Consider the following 23,892-nt stretch of genomic DNA (forward strand, 5'->3'; position numbering starts at 1 on the left):
TTGTTGAATACATTAAGAGAAAACGAATTGTGCTGGTTGGAAAGAAATTACTCACATTGGTTTTTTTTCAAACCACTTTATATGTTGAAGACTTAAGACTTAAGAGATAAAGCATATTCAGAGGTCAAGAAGAAGCTGAAGTACACTCAAAATGAAAAAAAAGAGAGTCAAAGAAACTCTTTATTATCATTTTGTGTAGATCGACTTGGCGAATATGATGGGCAAAAATAGATAGCAGCATTTTAGACTTTTACATTTATTTTCAACAAACATCGAATAGCTTCTTAACATTTATGCTTTGAAAATTGGCTTGCTTCAAATAATAAGTGCCCTTTTTTTTTTTCCAACCTAAATAAAAGGAAAAAAAAAGAAAAAGAAAAAAAAAAAAGGGCCACCAAGCGGGTTACCATTTCAGTTTGTTTATAAAATAAAACTAATTTTGATAAACGTTATAAATTTTACCGTAAAATAAAATTAAAATTAAAAAAAACCCACATGATTTATAAATTCTAAATTCATAAGTATAACAAACCATATTAATTATTTTTAATTTTTACTTTGTTTTTAAGGCATTTTTATTACATTCAAAATCTGCTCTTATAATTTAATACATACATCTAAATAATATATAAAAAGGGTTAATTGACTCGAGCGGAATATCAATTAGAGCATCACAAGCATTGTAGAATAGCTAGCATTATTAAAAAATGAGTACATATAAAATTAATGTGTCTCCACAAATGTCAAGTTAAAATAATAAAGTAAATGGAGATAAAAAATAAATAAATAAAAAACCTAATAGAACCCAAAAAAAAAAAAATTGTATAAAAGGTAAAATGCAAAAAAATAAAAATTAATTTAAATATATAATCAAAAAATTAAAATGGTAATAACAATAGATTAAAATATTTTTTATACAATTTAAACTATAAATATTTTTCTTTAAAAAAAAGATACCCAAAAAATGCAGCTAACCTTTAAATTAGAAAAAGGAATAGAAACAATTATTTATTTTGAATTTCTTTTGCCCTCAAGAATACTTATATCCATTTTTTTTTTAAGAGGATAACTATAACAATGTAAAATCTAGTTTGATACTTTTGTAGGATCACTATTCAATTTTCATTTTGTGCATTCAGTTTTCATTTTTTGCACAAACTTGCTTTCTAGTTGTATTTTGCTTGCTGTTTATCTTTTTTTCTTTTTTTTTTTTTAAACCTTGAAATAGGTTTTAAAACTCAAAATTCAAAAATAAGAAGATAAAAACACCCTTGTTAATAAATGAAAACAATTTCATTTAAAAATTAGGAAAACTCAGATAAAACAACCAAAAATTCTCTCGTACTCATATACCAATACTTCCTTCACACTCATAATAATATATGTAATGTTGGTGCTATAGAATCTATCAAACTTGGACTTTGAATTCTCGCAGCGTTTATTGGGGCTTCTGCAACTACTCCCATTCCATTTCATCCCATCTTTGCACTGTGTTGCATAGCAGATAAAGATGGTGGTGGCAGACTGGGATCAAATTTGCTCTTAACAATTGTTGTACAAGCAGTTTCACTTTCAGCAGATAGTCCCTCCATCTTCCCCTGCATTCAGCTTGTCATAAGTTTTTAAGTTTTCAATTTGTTAATCTCTAATTTATTTCTAAGTGGAATTATGAGTTTTACTTAAGAGGGTGTTTTTGTCTTCTGACCAGACAATTTTGACTTTAATTAACCACCTTGAAGTGGGGAAAAAGAAAAATGATATCTTGCAATAAAAATATATCTAGAAGGTAAGTTTCTGCCAAAATAAAAAAATAAAAAAAATAAAAACAATGGCGATCTGGCAAAAGTTTTGAACCAGGAGGCATGTTATTGTAATTTCCCCCTTTTTTAAAAAAATAAATAAATAAAATGCTCTCTCTCTCTCTCTCTCTATATATATATATATATATATTCGAAAGGAAGCCAAGCCATTTAAGCCTTTCTTAATTACATAATCAAGATTAAAAAATTATTAAGTCCATGGCACCCTGGTTTCCAAATCTCGTTGTACAGTTACCTGATCAATTTTTGTTGTTTATCATCATCCTACTATTTTTTTGTTCTTCTACTACTTGTTTGGCAATAAGTGGAGAGGCAGAGGCTCTTGTGAAATGGAAGGACAGCCTTGATATGAATCCAACTACTCATTCTCTTCTCCGCTCTTGGAATCTCAATTCTACTATTTCAACTTCTCACCATCTCTATAACAATACCCCCTGCACCTGGGTTGGGATCACTTGTAACGACTTTGGAAGTGTCATCAACATTACTCTTCACAGCAGTGATCTAAAAGGTATGCTTCACAACTTCAACTTCTCCTCCTTTCCCAGCTTGCTCGAGCTTAACCTATATAACAACTCCCTTTATGGAAGTATCCCCATGCACATTGGCAACCTTTCCACACTCACCTCACTTGGTATGGAGTCCAATCATCTCTCTGGAAGCATTCCTTCCCAAATATGTCTTTTGACAAGTTTACGTATCCTTGCTTTGGATAACAATTATTTTAATGGGTCTATACCACCACAAATAGGCATGTTGGTGTCTCTTGAAGTGATTTTGGCTTATAGTAACAATCTTTCAGGTTCAATTCCTGTGTTCATTGGAAACTTGAGCAAGTTAACTGATGTAGAACTTAGTCAAAACAAAATAGTTGGGTCAATCCCCAATGAGATTGGACGGCTTAAATCACTCACTATCCTTTATTTGCATGATAACCAACTCACTGGCCCAATTCCTGTGTCCATTGGAAACTTAAGCAGGTTAACTGATTTGACACTTGATGGAAACAAAATAGTAGGGTCCATCCCCAGTGAGATTGGACAGCTTAAATTTCTCAGTTTCCTTTATTTGTGGGATAACCATCTAACTGGCTCCATACCTGTGTCCATCGGCCAGCTAAAATCTCTTGAAGAGATTTACTTGGCTGAGACCTTAGTGGCTCAATTCCTGCATCCATTGGAAACCTTACATCCCTCGCCACCTTCAGTTTGTTCACTAACAACATTACAGGATCCCTTCCTCCTGAAATGAATAACCTTACAAATCTGGAATTGCTATTTTTAAACGATAACTTCTTGTATGGCTATCTTCCAGAAAATATTTGTCTGGGTGGGAGACTTAAAAGGGTTGCAGTAAGACATAACCATTTTACAGGTTCCATTCCAAAAAGCATGAGAAACTGCAGCTCCTTAGTCTCTGTTTCACTTGGAGTGAATGAATTTACAGGAAATATGTCAGAAGACTTTGGAATGTACCAAAACCTGGTATACATGGACTTAGGCAACAATAATTTTTTTGGAAAACTTACTAGAAATTGGGGACACTGTCAAAAACTAACGATGCTGAACATCTCTAACAATAAACTTTCTGGCATGCTACCTCCTGAACTTGGGAAAGCTACTCAATTGCAGAAACTTGATCTGTCGTCCAATCTTCTTGTAGGGAAAATTCCAAAGGAATTGGGTCAACTGAGATTGCTTTACATTCTTAAACTCAATAATAATACACTTTCTGGAAATGTTCCTACTCAAATTGGGATGTTATTTGACCTTCAACAGCTTGACCTTGCAGACAACAAATTGGGTGGACCATTTCCCAAACATTTGCAGCAGTGTGCAAACCTAGAAAACTTGAACTTGAGAAACAATAGATTCAATGGGGCTGTTCCTTTTCAGATTGGGAATTTTCACTCTCTTCGAAATGTTGATCTAAGTCGGAATATGCTTATAGGAGAGTTGCCTCCAGAGCTTGGAAATTTGTTTTTGTTAGAAACACTCAACCTAACCCATAACAATTTCATAGGCTCAATACCAGCTTCATTTCAAAAGCTAATAAGTTTGACATCCGTTGATGTATCCTACAATCAATTAGAAGGTCCTCTTCCCCACATCAAAGCTTTCATTGAAGCTCCTTTTGAAGCCTTGGAAGATAATAAAGGGTTGTGTGGTAACAACACTAGTTTGAAGCCTTGCCCCACACCTAAAGATAAAAATAGAAATCAAGCTGTAATTGCAATCGTAGTATCCATCTCCAGCATTCTATTTTTATTGTTTATCATTGTTGGGATTGTTTTTATTTGCAAAAGAAGAGTGAGGAATATGGATGAACCAAGAGAAATACAAACTGAAGCTTTCTTTGCAGCATGGAACCATGATGGGAAAAAAGTTCATGAAGAAATAGTTGAAGCGAATTTTGATTCCAAATATTGCATTGGAGTTGGAGGGAATGGAAGTGTGTATAAAACACTGCTATCAACTGGTCAACTTGTTGCTGTGAAAAAGTTCCATGAGAATGATGGAATAGACCATCAACAAGCTTTCAAAAGCGAGACAAGTATTTTGCCAAAAGTGCGCCATAGAAATATCATCAAGCTTTTTGGATTTTGTTCGCATACAAGATACTCATTTTTGGTGTATGAGTTCATGGAACTGGGAAGTTTGGTAAAGATATTGAGTGACAATGAAAAGGCAACGGAGTTGGAATGGTTCAAGAGAGTGAATATTAACAAAGGTTTGGCAAATGCGACATCCTATCTGCACCATGAATGTTTTCCAGCTATAGTCCACAGAGACATATCTAGTAAGAATGTTCTGTTGGATGATGAATGTGAAGCTCACATTTATGACTTTGGTTCTGCTACAACTTGTTGGAGACAGAGGACTAAAGGAGAAACCAAGAAAATTGATTTTTATTAATATAAAACAATTGGTACACTCTCACGTATAAAGAGAGCAACACACTCACTCACACAAATGAGCAACACACACTAACACACTCACACTCACTTGATTTTTGACTTACACTAGGACACAAAACACCTTTTCACACTCTTCTCACTCAAAGGACACACACTCACACTCACACGTGCAGCACTCTCTCTTTTTTCTATTGATATTGGACATGACACTTAACTCATACATCACCACCTATTTATAGAAGAGAAAGTCGGCTGTGGATACTTCTAGAAATATTTAATTATAGATATTTTTCTCATCACTTCCAAGGCACTAGTTGTTCTCCATTTTTAAAAGAGAAAACAAGATAACTCTAGATTCTTCTAGGGAGCTAAGTCGGCATTGATATTTATCAATACTCCCCCTCAATGTCGACTCTCTTGATTGATTCTCTATTCACCATGTTGAGCATTTCTCTTAACTTTGTAAGCTTGGTAATATTGAGTGCTTTAGTGAATAAGTCTGCCGCTTAATCTTCCGTTTTAACGTGTTGCATTTTAATTTCTTCTAGCAGTACTTTTTCTCTGATAAAATGATAATGTATCTCCACATGTTTTGTCCTTGCATGAAATACCGGATTCTCCGCCAATTGTATTGCTGATTGGTTATCACAATGGAGAGAAACTACATAGTCAACTTGTTGATGTAAATCTTTAAGTAGTTGTCTTAACCACATACCTTCTTGGCCTGCCATAGCAGCTGCTCTATATTCTGCTTCTGTAGTTGACAGAGACACAGTTGGTTGTCTTTTACTGCACCAAGATACTGCTCCTGAACCAAGGCTGAATATATATCCAGTAGTCGATCGTCGTGTATCATGATCTCCAGCATAGTCGGCATCACAGTAACCAACCAACTTGCATTCCTCTCCTCTTTTATATAGAAGCCCCAAGTTTATAGTGCCTTTAACGTACCTTAATATTCGTCGAACTGCTTCCAAGTGAGGTTTCTTTGGACTTTGCATATACCGACTTACAACTCCAACTGCAAATGAAATATCTGGCCGCGTCAGTGTTAAATAGATAAGACTTCCTACCAATTGTTGATACATAGTAGCATCCTCCAAGTCTTTTCCTTCATATGCAGATAGCTTAGCATTCACCTCCATTGGAGTTGATATTGGCTTGCAGTCCAACATTCCAAATTTTTGTAATAGATTCTTTGCATACTTTTGTTGACCAAGAAATAAACCTTTCTCTGTTCGGTCAACTTCGAGTCCAAGGAAGTGCTTGAGCTCCCAAAGTTCCTTCATCTGGAAGCGAACTGATAAATTTCTCTTTGTTTGAGAGATTTCATCTTCATGATCTCCTGTGATAATTAAATCATCCACATATACTAGGACTATTGCTAGTTTTGTTCCTTCAGTCTTCACAAATAAACTAGAATCTGCAGAAGATACTATATATCCACTTTGAAGAAAGAACTCTGCAATCTTACCGTACCATGCCCGCGGAGCTTGTTTTAGACCATAAAGTGCCTTCCTTAGCTTGCACACGTACTCTGGATTAGTTTTGCTTTCGAAACCCTTTGGCTGTATCATATAAATTTCTCTGTCTAGATCTCCATTCAAGAAGGCATTCTTCACGTCCATCTGCCACAGCTTCCAGTCTTTACTTGCTGCAAGTGCTAGTAGAACACGTACGGTAGTGATCTTTGCTACTGGACTAAACGTCTCATCATAGTCTAGTCCATATTGCTGTAAGAATCCTCGTGCGACTAAACGAGCTTTATATCTTTCAATTGATCCATCATGATGAGTTTTTATCTTGTAAACCCATTTACAGGATATGGGTTTTACAGTTTTAGGTTTAGGCACCAAATCCCAAGTTTGATTTTGATTTAATGCAGAAATTTCTTCTTCCATAGCCTTTCTCCATTCATGGTATTTAGATGCTTCTTCATATGATGTAGGTTCTTTTATATCCTCCATTTCTGTTATTACTACATTAGCGTACCTGGGATTTGGTCTTCGTTGTCTGCTCGATCTTCTTAGTTGTGGAGTTGTCTCTTCGTCATTCTGTTGAAGATTCAACCCGATGTTCTCTGGTATTCCTTGATGTACACCAGACCGCCAGGGACTTTAAGATGATATCGTAGGCTCGTCTGCTACAATCGGCTCGTCTTCTCCTTCATTTGTTGGCTGGCATGCTTCATATTCTTGCTCCCCCATATTTTGTTGCAGCTTGACCTCAATCTCCTTTGAATTTGGCAACTCTGTATTTTGAGGTGCCCACCAAGAAGATGCTTCATCGAACACCACATTTCGTGAAGTATAACATCGTCCAGTATTAGGGTCACAACATCTCCACCCTTTTCTTTGGCTATCATATCCGACAAAAATGCATCTTATTGCCTTTTTATCAAACTTCATGCGTAAGTGAGAAGGCACAAACACATAGCAAACACAGCCAAAGATTCGAAAGTGGCTTACTGTGGGTTTTATGTTCCACAGTTTTTCAAAGGGTGAGAGGAATCCTAACTTTGCTTGAGGGAGCCTATTAATCACATGAGCTGCTGTATTCATGCACTCAGCCCAAAATCTTCCTGGAACATTTTTTGCATGTAGCATGCTCCGACATGTTTCTGCAAGATGTCGGTTCTTTCTTTCCGCAATACCATTTTGTTGCGGAGTATTTGGACACGTCAATTGATGTCTTATTTTGTATTCTCTTAAATATTGTATAAATTCTCTTGAGGTATATTCTCCCCCATTATCTGTGCGTAGGCATTGTATCCTTTTGCCTAATTCTCTTTCTACATTTTCCTTAAATTGCTTAAATTTTGAAAAGGTCTCAGATTTTTCTTTCATAAAGAAAACCCAGACGTACCTTGAAAAATCGTCAATGAATGTCACCATATAATGCATGCCTCCAACTGATGACTGCTTGACACGCCCAAAGACATCAGAGTGAATGAGTTGCAGAGGCTCTTTTGCTTGGAACTTTGAATCTTCAAATGGTAGTTGATGTGCTTTGCCGTATTGACACCCTGCATAGATTGTGTCGACACCGACATCGAGTTGGGGAAGACCCTTGAGCATTGACTTTTTCATCATCACCTTCAACTTTTTGTAGCTGACATGTCCTAACCGTGCGTGCCAAAGGTCTGATGTCTCGTTCCTTCTTGTCTTGTTTACGTAGGCAGACTCTGCTGACATCATATAGATAGATTCCAATTGCTGCCCCTTCATTGTTGGTGTACTGGAGATTTTAAGGTCTCGATACACCTTAACATCCTCAGGTCCAAACAATACATAATTTCCTGAAGATGTTAGTTGAGCTACTGACAGCAAATTCTTCTTCATTCCTGGCACATGATAGACATCTTGCAGTTGAACTTGATGGCAACTAAAACGAGGCATGATTGCTGCCTTACCAACGTGAGCTATCGGCAATCTTGAGTCATTTGCCGTCACCACCATACGCCCTCCTTTATACTCTGTCATGCTTTGCAGCTTCTCTTTATCTCCCGTCATATGATTTGAACTTCCAGAGTCTATAATCCAATCATTTTTATAATCAATGCGTCTAGGGATAACCACTGCGAGTGCCGTTTCCCTTTCTTGCATTGAACTTGAGCCATCCATGAGCTCAGCAGTAGCCAAAGATGCTTCAACATCCCATTCATCTTCACTTATATTATTTTGAGACTCTGGGATAACTATATTACTTTCTGTAAATTTCTTCCTTAGTCTACAGTTTTTAATATAATGTCCTTTTCTTCCACAGTTGAAGCATCTTCCATCATTTCTTTTATTTTCAAAAAATCGTCCATTATTTCTTTTATTTTCTAAAAATTGTTGTCTATTTCTATTATTCCTTTGTTCTCCTCTAAAATCTTCTCCATGTTGATTTACCTTATTAAATTTTTGTTGTTTGGGTCGGCCTTTTCTTCTGCCGCTAAAGAGTGCTTCTTCATCGCTCTTCAGTGAGACCCCAGCCATTTGTTTGATCATATTTTCTTGATCAATAAGTAAATTTTCTAATTCAATCAATGAAGGTTGGACTGGCCAACCTTGAATGGCTGAAATAAATCCTTTAAATTCGGGTCTCAACCCATGTAAAATTATTCTCCTCATTCTAGATTCTGTAATAGGAGAACTAGGATCTAACTCAGTAATTTCGTGACTAAGAGTTTTTACCTTGTTGAAATATTTTTGGATTGTCATGTCGTGCTGTATTGTTGACAGTAATTCACTCTCGAGAAGCTGCAACCTTGTGTCGTTCTTCCTTGAGAAGAGTCTTGCAAACGTGTCCCAGGCCTCTTTTGGCACTTCAGTATCCCGTATGTACTCCAACATCTCTTCTTCAACTGTAGATTTAAGGGCAAACATTGCCTTACCAGCTTTGATATTCCACTTCTTCAAAGCCTCAGCATCCTGTGATTGCTCGACTTCACTGCCAGCTATGATCTCCCAGAGATCTTGGCCCTTCAAATATGACTTCATGCACGTTGACCATGTGCCGTAATTCTGACTGTTGAGCTTCTTAATACCTCCACCAACTTGAAGGTCTCCCATTATGGTTGCTGGAAATTCCCGCAGCACTACATAAACTTAGTCTTGACTGCATGACCACGAACAAGAAGCTCCCACAAAGTTGAACTTGGACCAACCAGGCTCTGATACAAAAAATGTTGGAGACAGAGGACTAAAGGAGAAACAAAGAAAATTGATTTTTATTAATATAAAACAATTGGTACACTCTCACGTATAAAGAGAGCAACACACTCACTCACACAAATGAGCAACACACACTAACACACTCACACTCACTTGATTTTTGACTTACACTAGGACACAAAACACCTTTTCACACTCTTCTCACTCAAAGGACACACACTCACACTCACACGTACAGCACTCTCTCTTTTTTCAATTGCTATTGGACATGACACTTAACTCATACATCACCACCTATTTATAGAAGAGAAAGTCGGCTGTGGATACTTCTAGAAATATTTAATTATAGATATTTTTCTCATCACTTCCAAGGCACTAGTTGTTCTCCATTTTTAAAAGAGAAAACAAGATAACTCTAGATTCTTCTAGGGAGCTAAGTCGGCATTGATATTTATCACAACTTTAGATCCAGACTCATCAAATTGGACTCCATTTGTAGGAACCTTAGGTTACTCAGCCCCAGGTAGGTATTCCATCAAAGTTCCATCAAAATTTAAATCCACAATTCATTTTTTGATCTCTTTGGTAACCAGGAAATGTCATGCTTTTCATTTCGACAAAAAAATGTCATTTGATCAATAGACATTGTAGCTTTTTTTCCCCCTTTTTTTTGGTCAAAACAAGAACTGAGAAGTTCCTAGCAAAAACATAAGACAGCTGGTTTACATGCTTAGAAAAAGGATTTCAAACCAGATCACAGTAATTGTAGTTTTTACCTATTTTCCTTTTTCATACAACTTCGAAAACAGATTTACTTAGAAATAGTCCTTTATGTATATTTACTAGATAATAGAGAGGTTGAACGAATGGTTTGGCTATATTCTGTATATGCATTTTGAAGGTCTTTACTTGCATGTTTAGAAGAAGTTGTATACAATTTATTTTACTGACTACCATGAAGGAAATGTTACTAACTTTTTGCCATTTGGCATATGCAAAGTATCTTATCGTTGGAAAATATTAACTGCAATTCATATTTCTTTGAAGAGCTTGCTTATACAATGGAAGTAAATGAGAAGATTGATGTCTACAGCTTCGGAGTTGTTGCATTAGAATCTATCATGGGAGAGCATCCTGGAGACCTCATATCATCTCTGTTATCATCACCACTACATGCTGTTGATGTTCTGCTTAAGGATGTACTTGACCAACGTCTCTCACCTCCAAAGCGGCAAATAGCAGACCAAGTGGTCTCCATTGCAGAAATAGCATTTGCCTGCGTGCGACAAAGTCCACAGTCACGACCAACTATGAAGCAAGTATCTCAGAAGCTGTCGACTCCATTACAATCATTATCAGTGCCTTTTCATATGGTTACAATAAAGCAGTTGTTTGATTCCCCAACACGAACATCCTAAATTGCTGTAGTTTCTCCTTATTTTTGATTGTCTACATGTCTGTGTGCATTTTCTTTCACTCTGTCTTTCTTCATTTCGTCACTGAGTTGTTTTCCTTTTCTTGCTTATTAAATTAGCCTAAGCTTGGATATTCCAAGACTTGGCAGTGTAACGTCTTAATGAGTAAAGAGACTTTATTTATCTGGCTTCTTGTATTTCTTTGATTTTGGATAAACAATTTCATGAGTCTCTTTAATTTGCTAATAGATAGAGCCAAAGCTAAATTTGCTGTCATTTAAATTCCAAATGTCAAATAATATTTACTAAAACCATTTCCATAGAGGGCCATTTTTTTGTCCATAATATATCATGAGCGACAAGCTCTTTGTCTAGCTGCAACAACAATTATGATCGCAAGCCTTGCAAAAGCAGGCTCAAGATTCATCTGGCCTTGCAGTTACTTATCTGAACTGTGATCAAATGCAAATTAAAATATGAAATGGGATGTCACATTTTGCCCATAAAAGAGGCAAAGGTTTTTTAATTTTTTACTTTGTATGTAAAACTATACATATAAAAACATGAATCACAGATTTTTTTCAATATCATAATTTCCCTCAAGTGTATTTTCAAATATAGGATCGATATAAATTTGAACTGGCATCTTAGTTTCAAGTATTAATTTACAAGGAAAAGAAAGGTAAACAAGCTGTTTCCTTACCTGTGACTATAATTTTCCGATAAGGAAGCCTTCCTTGATGAAAATGAAAGTTGCCACTAGAATTCTCTCTAGAGAACTTATATAATGAAGAAGATATATAAAGCTAAACCAATATCTCTGTTTAAAGCATAAATTTACAAGTAATTATAGGAAAAATTTGTTTTATTCCTTTTGTTATTGGGAACATATAAGATGAGGTTAGAACATAGCTTAGATGTGGTCCAATTGAATGTTGTTTATTATACTTATATTAGTTCAATCTATTTGGATTAAATTCAAAATAATCTAGTCCAGTTCTATATTTTAAAATTTACCCAGAGAGTAGGAGAATGTATTTGTTGACTTTTAATCTGATCCTCCTTATTTTTGTTTTTTTTTTTTTTTTTTGGGTTGTTACTAATAAGAAGATAAGACTTCAAAGTAAAAGATATACTCGACGGTAAAAGTCAGTGTGTAGTAAAGATCAGTCAGGGAAAAAAAAAAAAAAAAAGGAAAGACATTTCCTTTTATCAAACAGGGCAAAAACAGAGCGTTTACCTTGCATAGCAGTCAAATATGGCAGTGACTATTTAACTACCTTAAGTAAGACATTTCTCTACTAAATGAGTACTTAATTGCTTTTATAAATAGACACTTCAAAAAACACATTCTTTTATAAAATCTACTTTAGTAATTGACACGCCTAATATGGAAACTGAATTGAGCAAATTAAGTTAATAAGTTAAGTTAAGAAGCATGAAAGCTAGTCAGAATGAATGTTCAAAGAAATATGGAAATTCATAGTTAATAGACATACACAAAAATTACAAACTCTACTTATTAGACACACTTAACATGGAGAAGAGGTTAAGGTCTTGGTCGGAATGTAGATATTTAGATTTATTGGCCTAGAACCACTTGGGTTAAAAAAAGGGGTCAACTGGAAACAGAGAGTCTTTCAAAAGGAAACATAAGAAAAAACCAAGAAATTCATTTTCCTAAACCAAGAAAACGAATTGTCCTGGTTGGAAAGCAATTACTAATTTGCTTATAAAATACAGCCTATTTTGATAAATGAGTACTAGACCAGCGTCTCTCACCTCCAACGAGGCGAATAGCAGACCAGGTGGTCTCCATTGCAGAAATAGCATTTGTTTGCCGGCAACAAAGTCCACAGTTACAATAAAGCAGCTGTTTGATTCCCGAACATGGACATGCTAAATTGCTGCAGTTTTTCCTAGTTTTAGATTGTCTGTGTGTGTGTGTTTGCATTTTGTTTCACTCTGTCATTCTTCATTAGTCACTGGGTGTTTTTGTTTTCTTGGTTAATAACTTAGCCTGAGCTTAGATATTCCAAGACTTGGTTGTATGATGTCTAGCTTCTGGTGTCTGATGGATTAAAAACATGATTTGGTATTTAAATTGCTAATGGATGGAGACAGAGCAAAATTTGCGGTCATTTTCTTTTCAAATGTTTAATAATATTTAGTAAAACCACAGCATGCAAGGCCGTAAAGGTGACGCTCAGTTATATCATTGCTGGACTTCTTAACCAAAAGTTTCAATAAAATAGCAAAACAGAACAAAATATTTTCTTTCAAATTTGGAGAACATAGGTAATCTTCTTTGAACCATTTCAATTTCTACCTTCATAATCTAGAAAGCATATTACCTCCAAGGGGGTAAAATGCTTTCTAGTTTCTGATCATCATAAAATATTAACTCAAAGTCATATTACTTTGAAGAGCTTGCTTATACAATGGAAGTAAATGAGAAGATTGACGTGTACAGCTTCAGAGTTTTAACATTAGAAGTTATCATGGGAAAGCATCCGGGAGACTTCATATCATCTCTGTTACTATCACCATTACTGGCTGTTGACGTTCTGCTTAAGGATATACTGGATCAACGTCTCTCACCTCCAAGGGGGCAAATAGCAGACCAAGTGATCTTCATTGCAGAGATAGCATTTGCGTGCCTGCAATAAAGTCCACAGTTCCGTCCAACTATGAAGCAAGCATCTAAGAAGCTGTCAGCTCCATTATAATCACTATCAGAGCCATTTCGTATTATTATAATAAAGCAGCGGTTTGATTCCCCAACATGGACATCCTAAACTGCTGGAATTTCTCCTTGTTTGATATCATCAATGTGTGTTCATTTTCCTTCCGTATTAGTCCTAGATTATTTTTCTTTTCTTGTGTAACAAGATAGCCCGTGCTTGGATATACCAGGACTTTGTCATGTCTTGTTCTTAATGAGGAAACTGATTTTGTTATCTCTAATGGAGAAAATTAAAACATGATCTGGTATTTCTCTGCGAGTTTTTTCTGAACAAAATAATTTCATAACACTCTTTAATTTACTAATAGATGGAACTGAAGCAAAATTTGCAGTCATGTAATATTTACTTAAAACCATTTCTATATGTGACATTGTTTTTGGACCATAATTTCTAGCATGAGGCACACACTCTTATCCTGCTGCAACATCAATTATACTCCCAAGCCTGCAAAAACAGATCCAAGTCTCACCTGGCCTTGCAATTATATATAATCCCAAAATGATCAAATGAATTGCAGCAAAATTACCTTTTTTTGTGCCCTTCAGTGTGCATTACCATCTCCAAAGAATATGGACAAAAATATGGTCTAAATTCAAATCAAATTTTGTACCCTGCAATGTTACATTCACGATTTTGGATTGCTTGGTTTTCCTGGGTGATAGAGATTAGTAGTTCACGTGAGTCTATCTTCAAGATTCCCTTATCTGTTGTAAATAGTTTTTATCATTACTCATTTGTAGTCATCTACACCAACTGTACATGTATATAAATATTAGTTTCTTATTCAATAAAAAATAACTTTCCTTTATCAGTCAACAATAACTTTCTCATGGTATCAGAGCATTAAAAGCTCTAACAGAGTTTTTTTTTGGATCCAATCTGTGCCGAATTTTTCATTTTTTTTCTTCCTTCCTTTTTTTTTTTTTTCTTTGCTATGGCTGACCACACACCCATCTCACTGGGAACCAAGATCTTTTTACAAAGAGCTTAAGACCATTTCAGTCATTCAATACTTCTCAAATAAAAGTTGGAACATAATACTCAAACCAACCAAACTATTTGACTACTATATAACGAAACGAATGGCAGTTCAGAAACTAATAGACCATCTAAATGTTAACCTTATACAGTAAGAAAAATTTATAGAGCTACAAATTATAAATTCATCGAATATAAATGTCATAATTTCCCATAAAAATAGATAAGATATTTTTAAGTCAAAATATATACCAACACATGAACCACAATATTTTTATTATCTCCCTCCAACCCCATACTTGAAGGCCATAGCTCAGAGAGTGATTGATGGAATTCTTGTTTAACCAGTTGATTCCATTGTTAACCAGAACTACAAAACTAGATAAATATAAACATATTGATTTTGTGGAACTATCAGAATTCTTTGCAGAGTAATAAATAATATAATGGATATATAAATATCTCTGTTTCAAGTATTAATTTACAAGTAATTATAACAAAATTTATATTATCTATTGTTATGCTTGTGGACATATATTTATATATACGTAGAAATAACCAATTGCTTTACAGCAGACCATTGACAAAATTTCTATGACAATATCATATTTGTCTAATATAACCACATATTTGTATCTAAACATAGGAATTAATTTTTTAAATAATTTTCATATTCATCTAATTCCTATTATGTGAAACTTTCATTTCTTGACGTATGTCGGCCATTTATTGCAATATATTGTGTCAAATATATATAAGTCGGTCGATCGGAGCAATTTTATTAAAACAAGTGAAAGTAAGTAAACTTGTTAAGGATTTTAACCAGTGCATTTAACAATTTTGATTTCAATCTTACTTAAAACTAACCAATAATTTTCTCACAATGAACATTTGTTAGTTCAAAATATACAGGAATAATAAATTCTCAATTTAATTAAGAAATTATCAATTGTTGTTCTCTAAAACTTCAAAGCTGACTTATTAATCAGGTATTAATTTGTTTTTTTAAAGTTAATGAAATAGTTATTTTCCATCATCCAAAAATAAGAAAAATCCGTCACTCTGCAGTGGTGTTTGGCTGCTCGGCAGTTTTTTTTGTTAGGATCCTATTCGGCAATTGATTATAAGTTTTTGAGGTTTCGATTTGTTAATGTTTAATTTATTTCTAAGTGGAATTAAGAAGTTGGGAAAAAGATAGCTCATTAGAGAGGTCTCAAGACTAGTGTATTAGAGTTGTTAGTCTTTGCAGGTGAACAAGTCTGCAAAGACTTGTTAATGTCAAAAAGGAAAAACGAAAAACGAAGGAAAAAAACCAGCAAAAATTTTATTTTAAAAAACAATGATTAGTGTATTAGACTTGTTAGTCTAGTATTTGCAGGTCAAAAAGGGAAAACGAAGAAAAAATGAAGAAAAAACCAATGAAAATTTTATTTTCAAAAACAATGACTAGTGTATTAGACTTGTTAGTCTTTGCAGGTCAAAAAGGGAAAAAGACATGTCGGTATTGAAAGGCAACTAATTTGTGCCTATGTGCGAAGCAAACTCTTTTCCCATTTTGAATAAACTTTACAAGGGGAAGATGCAGGGAAATTTCTTCTCAAATCTGAGGAAGAATAATCAACAACTACTTTATCATGGTGTTGCCTTTATTATTGTCTCATGTTTCATTAGTCATAGCTGGTTGCTTATTAATTAATTAATTTATTCATTAGTGATAAAGAATTTAATGGAATAGAGCTTGAGTACTGAACCAATAGTGCGTTGACTTTGATTGAAGAATTCTGGCATGGCATGAATTCTGCAATTTTGATCGGGTCAAATAGTGTGTCTAATGGTGCAAAAACACAATCTGTCATTGTGTGTGGTCACTCAAATATCATGAAAACATCTGAATGCTAAACATTAAGATTTCCTACCAAAATTTTCAATAATTACTTGCTGACAGGACGAAGAATGCACAAAGACAAAGCAAATGAACCAAATGTTACGTACATTTGAATGGGGCCCACTGCAGTGGATGCTAGAGAAACAAGGAATTTCGTGGCAAAGCAAAGTGGACTAGTGGAAGACCACTATCATTTTGGAAAAACTGCCATGCGTGAAGAAAGGGGAATAAAAACATGCTTATTCTCTCCACTCGGCAATGAATGAAATATTGACAATCAACCTTATTGTTCATTGTCAATACTTAATAGATCAATCTCTTATCGTAACATGTTTTAATATTATAAAGACAAGAAAGAGGGGTGGGGGTTTAAAAAGGGGGGAGACTTTTTCTTTTGTGAAAACAGGACAAAACAGAGCATTTACACTGCCTAGCAAATCTAATCTAACAGGGACGATTTAACTAGATAAGCATAAGAAATTTCTCCACTAGTACTAAGATTTTAAAATTATGAAAAGTAGCTAGAAAAAGTGCTTTATTTAATTCTATAGACAAACAAAAACACATTCTTTTAGTGTATTACAAACTCTAATTTGTAATAGACAAACTTTATATAGAGAAGAGCTTGAGCAAATTAAGTTAGAGGTACTTAAGAAGCACAAAAGCCATTCAATAAAGAATATACAGCGGAATTGAGAAATTTATTAATTTTGACAAATATGTCTAATTTGTGTCTTCTATTATCCTTCAACTAAAAATAAAAGGAAAAAAGAAAAGGAAACCAAGGCCTTGGTCGAAAAGCAGATCATATTTTGATTGATTCGTATAGAACACTTGATATGGGCCGGGATGAGCCGAAAAGGTTGGGAAATATACCTACAGGTCGATTAGAGGCATAAAGTCACAAAAAAAATTAAAAAAAAAAAAAAATCAACGGCACATACAGATTCACTTTCATAAAACCATGTTAAATACATTAACGGAAATGATCATTGTCTTGGTTGGAAAGCGGTTACTTAGGTCCTGTTTGTTAGATATATTAATTAACTACAATGTGAATGAACAAAAAAAATAAAAATAAAAACCAAAAATCAAGACAATTTTAAGTTATGTTTCATGTTTTATTTATTTATTTTTTCCTTGTATTTATAGTTAATATGATATCTAACTATCATCAATCAACATTCATAAACCATTGAAGTAAACAAGCTACATACAATGAGAAGAAAAAAAATAGAATCTAAACACGTTAACAAAAACACCTTATTTATTATTATTTTTTTTAAAACCACTTGATTTGTGGAAGATTAAAGACTTAAGAAAAACTTTGATATATATGTGGAAGACTTAAAGACTTAAGATGTAGGGCATATTCAGAGGTCCATACGTGGAAGACTTTCGGACTTAAAAAACATGTCCTTGAACTTATTAAATTCTCCACAAAACCATGTCCTCTGGATATGTCCTGCCTGTTAGTACTAGAGGAGAAAGGTATCATAGTATATGACTTAATTATTTTATTATTAATTTTTTTAATTAATGTATTTTATGGTTGCAAAGCAATTTGTTCATAACGGATGTTAATAACAGTGTTTATGATCCGAGGATTCAAATTTAGGCTTTCTAAGAAATAGTGGATATTTCTCTACTGGATTGTCACGAGGGGAACATCTTAATCAATATTATTGATTTTCTCTAAAATGACAGAGACATTTATTTTCATCACCTACGTATATCTCTAAAGTCGTGGTCCTTGGCAATGAATTAAAAGACAGAAAAAAACGAAAGCAATTATTATGACGACTTTGATATGGGGAAGTGCACAAATAGAAAGCCATTAGTCAATTGTCAAAAGAAAAAAACAGAATTTGTAAATTCATTTTCATAAACAACATATAGGTGTTTTGGTCATTAGCAAAATAAGAAAACGACATGACTCAAAGACAATAAATTCATACAAACATATTTGAATTTCTACTTAATTTGTTTTTGAGGTAGTTTTACATATTGTCTGCTCATATATACAATTTAATATGTATATCTAAACAATGTACGATGGCCTTGCAATTATTTATAATCTCAACTGTAATCAAATGCAAATTAAAAAATAGGGAATATTTTATTACATCCTTTCAGTTTTGTCTTAATTAGAATTAAATTCATGTTTATAAAAAAATTATACTCATAACTCATCTATCAATTTTTATCTATTAATTTTTTATAATTAAAAATCATAAGTTTAATTATGGAAGAATGGAGGGGATCTAAATAAAATTTATCCATTAAAATATGAAATGGGATGTCATAATTTCCCAAACAAAGAGACAAGGTTTTTTTTTTTTTTTTTATTCAAATGTAAAAGTATATTTCTACTAAACATGAATCATAGTTTTTATTAATGTCATAATTTCCCTCAAGTGTATTTTTAAAAATAGGATCTATACAAATTTCAACTGGTAGCTATGTTTTAAGCATTAATTTACAAGTAATTTATCTTTGTAACTTAAATGAGGCAAACCCATCAATTCAATCATTTGGACATGGTATGACTAAGTGAAGAATAATGCAACATCAACATACAAAATACTCCTAATGTCAAATCAAGTCAAATAATTCTATCCAAAGATACATTAAAAAGTACCTTTTTTACAAGGATGATCAAATTCTGCTTGTGGATGTATTAGATCAACGTCTTTCACCTCCAAGAAGGCAAATAGCATACCGAGTGGTCTCCACTGCAAGGCTAGCATTTGCATGTATCAATCCAAATCCAAAGTCTTTGACCAGCTATGAAGCAAGTTATTGAGAAGCTATCAACTTCATCGCCACTATTATCACAGCATCTTCATATGATTACACTAAAGCAGCCTCTTCATATGTGTCCTTTCCAATTAAACAATTTCAATATAACACTCTCTAATTTGTCATCAATAATTGGAACCAAAACAAAATTTGCAGCCAATTCCACGATATCTAACATGGTTGACACTAGTTTGTGTGAATATACGCTGCAATGATGTATACACTCTTATCCTATTGCAAATAATTAATCACAAACCTTGCTCAAACCTTGCCTAGAAATAAAAAAGTTGATAGCATTATTCAAAAACAGTGTATATATTTGCTGCTAGGTTAGGTTTAACTACTTATATCGTCCAATGTTGCAATCCCTGGTCAAGCAGTTCCTTAGAATATGTAATTCACAAGTTCAAACGCATGTTAAAGACCAGTAAGTGGTCGAAAAATAACAAGCATTATATACAAACTCCTTTAAGACGTCAAAATAATTCATTCCATGACTAAAAAGTGATAGATACAAACTTTGTAACAGAGTACTTAAATGTATCTACCTAATACAAAAACCATAATCATAATAATCAAAGACTGTTCTTTTACTCAAAACCAATTGAATTGGAAGGCTAGTCTCATTTTCTTAGTTACCATCATCATCATTATTATCATCAACATTTTGTTGGATACTTCTTCCTCTGTCACTGCAAGTGTTATTGCACCCAAGCACAAACTGTCCAAGAACAAGAAGGACAAGGACAAGTAAAAGGACATAGAATCTTTTTTTTTTTTTAATATCAAAATTATTAGTTTCTTTTCCAACCCTTTTAAGTAGAACTCTAAAATATTTTACAGTGATTTTCTGGAAAAGGAAAGGTAAAACAAATTGTTTCATTGACTGTCAATTTTCTGGTAATGAAGCCTTCCTTGCTTAAAATGAAAATGGCTCTCAGAATTCTCTTTAGAATATTATCTAATATAGAAGATACATAAAGCTAAACAAAATGTCTCTGTCTCAAGTATTAATTCTGTAACACCCCATCCCAAAGTACATCGGAATTTTTTCAAGTTAGTTGAAATTGATCAGGTTTGACCGTCGTTGACCAAGAGGTGTCAAACTTTAACTTTTTAACTCGGCAAGAATTCTAGGTTGATCGAGGCACCATTGCAAAGTACGCATCGAAACGAGTCCATAGACTAGTAGCACGTAAAAAACGGAGCTATGGTTTGAAAGTTACAACCAAAACAAGTTGGGTCCGAATTGTTTTAGGGTGCCAGAGTTGACTTTTTATTCTTGCAAAATTTACCTTTGACTCATGCATGGTTGTGAAGTACTGGTCCATATGAGTTTATAGACTAGTGCCACGACTAATTTGGACATTTTGTTGAAAAGTTATGGACATGCAAATTTTTCCGAATACTGTATTATTTTAATATTATTTTTAAATATGTGAACGGTATGTACCACATATCAATTTGTTAGCCAATCCCATGAGTGCACAATGGCACCCATGGATGGGCTTCTTATTGGGTGGATGAGTGTGTGAGCGGGGAGAGAGAGAAGAGAGAGAGGGTGAGACAAACTACCATTACCGGCCACCACCGTTAACTGTCATCCAGTCATTTCTAAGCCACACATGCCTAACCACCTTGTAGCAAATTCCGTTTCCGGCCCAGTCATCCAAAATGCACTGCCCACGCGTTGGGATCAAGGTTTTTTCTGTCGACAGCACTGATCACGTTTTCCGGTGATTTCTCCCAAACCAGCCACCCATTTTTGTCATCGTCGGTCCCATTAGAACATCTATCCTCCGATCTACCTCCTCACCAAAAATCATGGCCAGTGGCCACCAGATGCACCGCTAGCTATGGTGGTTGCCAGTGGGCATGGCAGCTAGCTGGCAATTGTGATTTCAGCGAGTTTCAGGTCACACCACCCACATTTTCCCACTAATTCGACCTCCCTGAATCTAAATCCGAGGTCGGTTTCCTTCAACTCTAGATGGTTTATGAGATTCGAGGACTTGAATTCTGAGAGCTTTCTGGTGAGATTTCAGCCACCATGGGTCCAATCTCCGAAAGGTAAGACTCGATTCTTAATCCTCGTGTTGTAAGCTTCATTTCGATATATTATTTGCAAATTTTTTATACCGTTTGTGTTAGCTACTCCAGTTACCGTGTATTATTTACCCGAATAAAATATTAGTTTATTTGATCTTGTATAATATTGATATTTTAAGAGCACGTATGAATTGTAAAATCAATCCTGTGGAGGATCTTGATTGAATTGCATGCTCAAGGTAAGTGACTCACTTTTAAATTTATTTTTGGGCATTAAATTAAATATATTTTGTGATAATTGAATTTTTGAAAAATACATTATTGATGTTTGCTATTTAAAAGAATTTCTATTCAAATTTATAGTGCCAATTTTATGATGAATTGAGATATATTGCTGCCAAATTGTATTTTGGGTTGTGAAAATATATATATATATATACACACATATATATAAATATATAAATATATATATCTATATATATATATTTGGTGTTGGTTGAATATGTGGAAACTTTATGTTTATGTGCTTAGTATTTGATAAATGCCTATTTAGAATTATAATTGCCAAATTTGGGATAATATAAATATATGTGCTTGGAGATCATATTTTTGATTTTAAAACATTGTGAAATTAATTTTTATTAAATTATGGTTGGAATTAATTGCGGATTATTTATGTTTGATAAAATATATTTATATGAATTTATGCAAATGTGGATTTTTATACGAATTTCAATGCGATTTCAATTGTATTTAATTTGGAGGATTTGAAGAAAATATTAATTTAAATTTATTACGCATTGGAACAATGATGGGAAAATTATTTTATGGTATTGGAAAATGTTGGATATATATATATATATATACCGTTGGATTTATGATTATGGATTGATTTTATGCCACCGGGATTTTGGTGTATTTGCATCAACGAAATTATAATTGATTTTAACGTGAATTTATGGATGTGGAGATAAATAAAAATTCAGTGGTAATGATAAGATTTTGGTATTTGAAAATGGTGTATATATATATATATAAATATTTGGTTTTTAAGACGTACTACGCAGTACCAGTATTTTGTAGTTGTGGATGTGATTAGCGCATGGATGGAGTGTGATAAGTGCCCAGGTTTACACTCTCCTATGGTTGCCATCTGACCGAGGGCAGGCAAATTTAATATTGGTCATAGCTGTCCCCCTCCATAGCTGGGATTGAGGTTTATAGCATTGGCGCTGCTGGGATGCCAGGGCAACCTGGATGCAGGTTTCTCTCTATAACTTTCCCGTTAGACGGTGCTTTGGGATGCTGTCCACCTTCGAGCATCACTGGTATATAGTGTGTGCGTCAAGTTATTTTCTCAACCCGATTATCAAAATTAAATGTTTTCAAAATTATTTTTGAAACTAAAAGTATTTAATTGTGATTTTGTTATTTATTATTTATTTAAATTGTGTCCAAAAATATAATTTTACCATGCTTTCAAGGCTTACATAAATTTAAGATTTATCAAAAATATTTTCTATGGAATCTCGTATTATTTTATTAAATCATTGAGCAAAATTTTTATAAATTATTTATTGAAATCAATTTTGTTTTACGTTAAACCCCTTTATTACTAAATTGATTTGTTGTATATTATTTGCATTTTATTTACTAATATTCCTTGATTATTCCCTTGGCTTGATTAATAAATATCATTATCATATGTTGAATTAAATGTTGGCTTGGCTAAATTATTTGTTATTATTAATCTCGAAGTGTTAATTTTAGATTCTAAAATTAATTGTATTTTATTTGTTTTATTGTTTAACTACTTTATTGGTTTTTGGGGTATACAATTATTGGGTTTTGTAAAATTGTTTTAAAAATGTGAACTTTTCCAATTGAGTGTAATGGTGAGGGTTTTGAGTGAAGGCATTATTTTCCAGTTAATTATTATTTATTTATCTATTTATTATTAATTGATCAGGTTTATTTTATCATTATATTAATCTTATTATTATTATTATTGTATAGTAGATTGAGTTACTCGTTGAGAAGATTAGCATCTCATGTTTTTAAATTCGTTCCTCTAGATCCAAGTTAGTAGATGTGATCGACCGAAGTGAGCTCTACGTTTTAGTTGCTGCTGAATTCCAAAGACTCCTTTCTTCTTTTCCTTCCTACCTTGTACTATTTCTTTTTATACTTTGTTATATTAAATTCCATAATTATTTGTAAACCTTTGATGCTCTGTATACTATGTTGAATGCATTTATATAATAGTGCACTTGTGAAGTCCCACATCAATTGGAAAGAGGAACGAAACACTCCTTATAAGTGGGTGTGGATACCTTTCCCTTGTGAGGCCTTTTAAAACCTTGAGGGCTGGGTTGTAAGAGGATTCCCCAAGCCCAAAGAGGACAATATCGCATGCGAGTGGTCTGGGCTGTTACAAATGGTATCAGAGCCAGTACCCGGATTGGTGTACTAGCGAAGACGTTGGGCCCCCAGGGGGGAGGATTGTGAAGTCCCACATCGGTTGGAAAGGGAAACGAAACACTCCTTATATGTAACATCCCACATCGGTTGGAGAGGGGCTCGAAGCGGTCTTTATAAGGCTGTGGATACCTCTCCCTTCA

The 23,892-nt window shown here is 33.9% G+C and overlaps 1 protein-coding gene across 1 annotated transcript; it reads left to right on the top strand.

The window, feature by feature from the left end:
- Positions 1-3,067: 3,067 nt before the first annotated feature.
- LOC132803127 (MDIS1-interacting receptor like kinase 2-like) lies at positions 3,068-5,595 on the top strand. Its single transcript, XM_060815379.1, has 2 exons — positions 3,068-4,685; positions 5,471-5,595. The coding sequence occupies exons 1-2, from the start codon at positions 3,068-3,070 to the stop codon at positions 5,593-5,595; spliced, it is 1,743 nt and encodes a 580-aa protein (XP_060671362.1).
- The last annotated feature ends 18,297 nt before the right edge of the window (positions 5,596-23,892 follow it).

Source organism: Ziziphus jujuba, chromosome 3, assembly GCF_031755915.1.
Source record: "Ziziphus jujuba cultivar Dongzao chromosome 3, ASM3175591v1".
NCBI lineage: Eukaryota > Viridiplantae > Streptophyta > Magnoliopsida > Rosales > Rhamnaceae > Ziziphus > Ziziphus jujuba.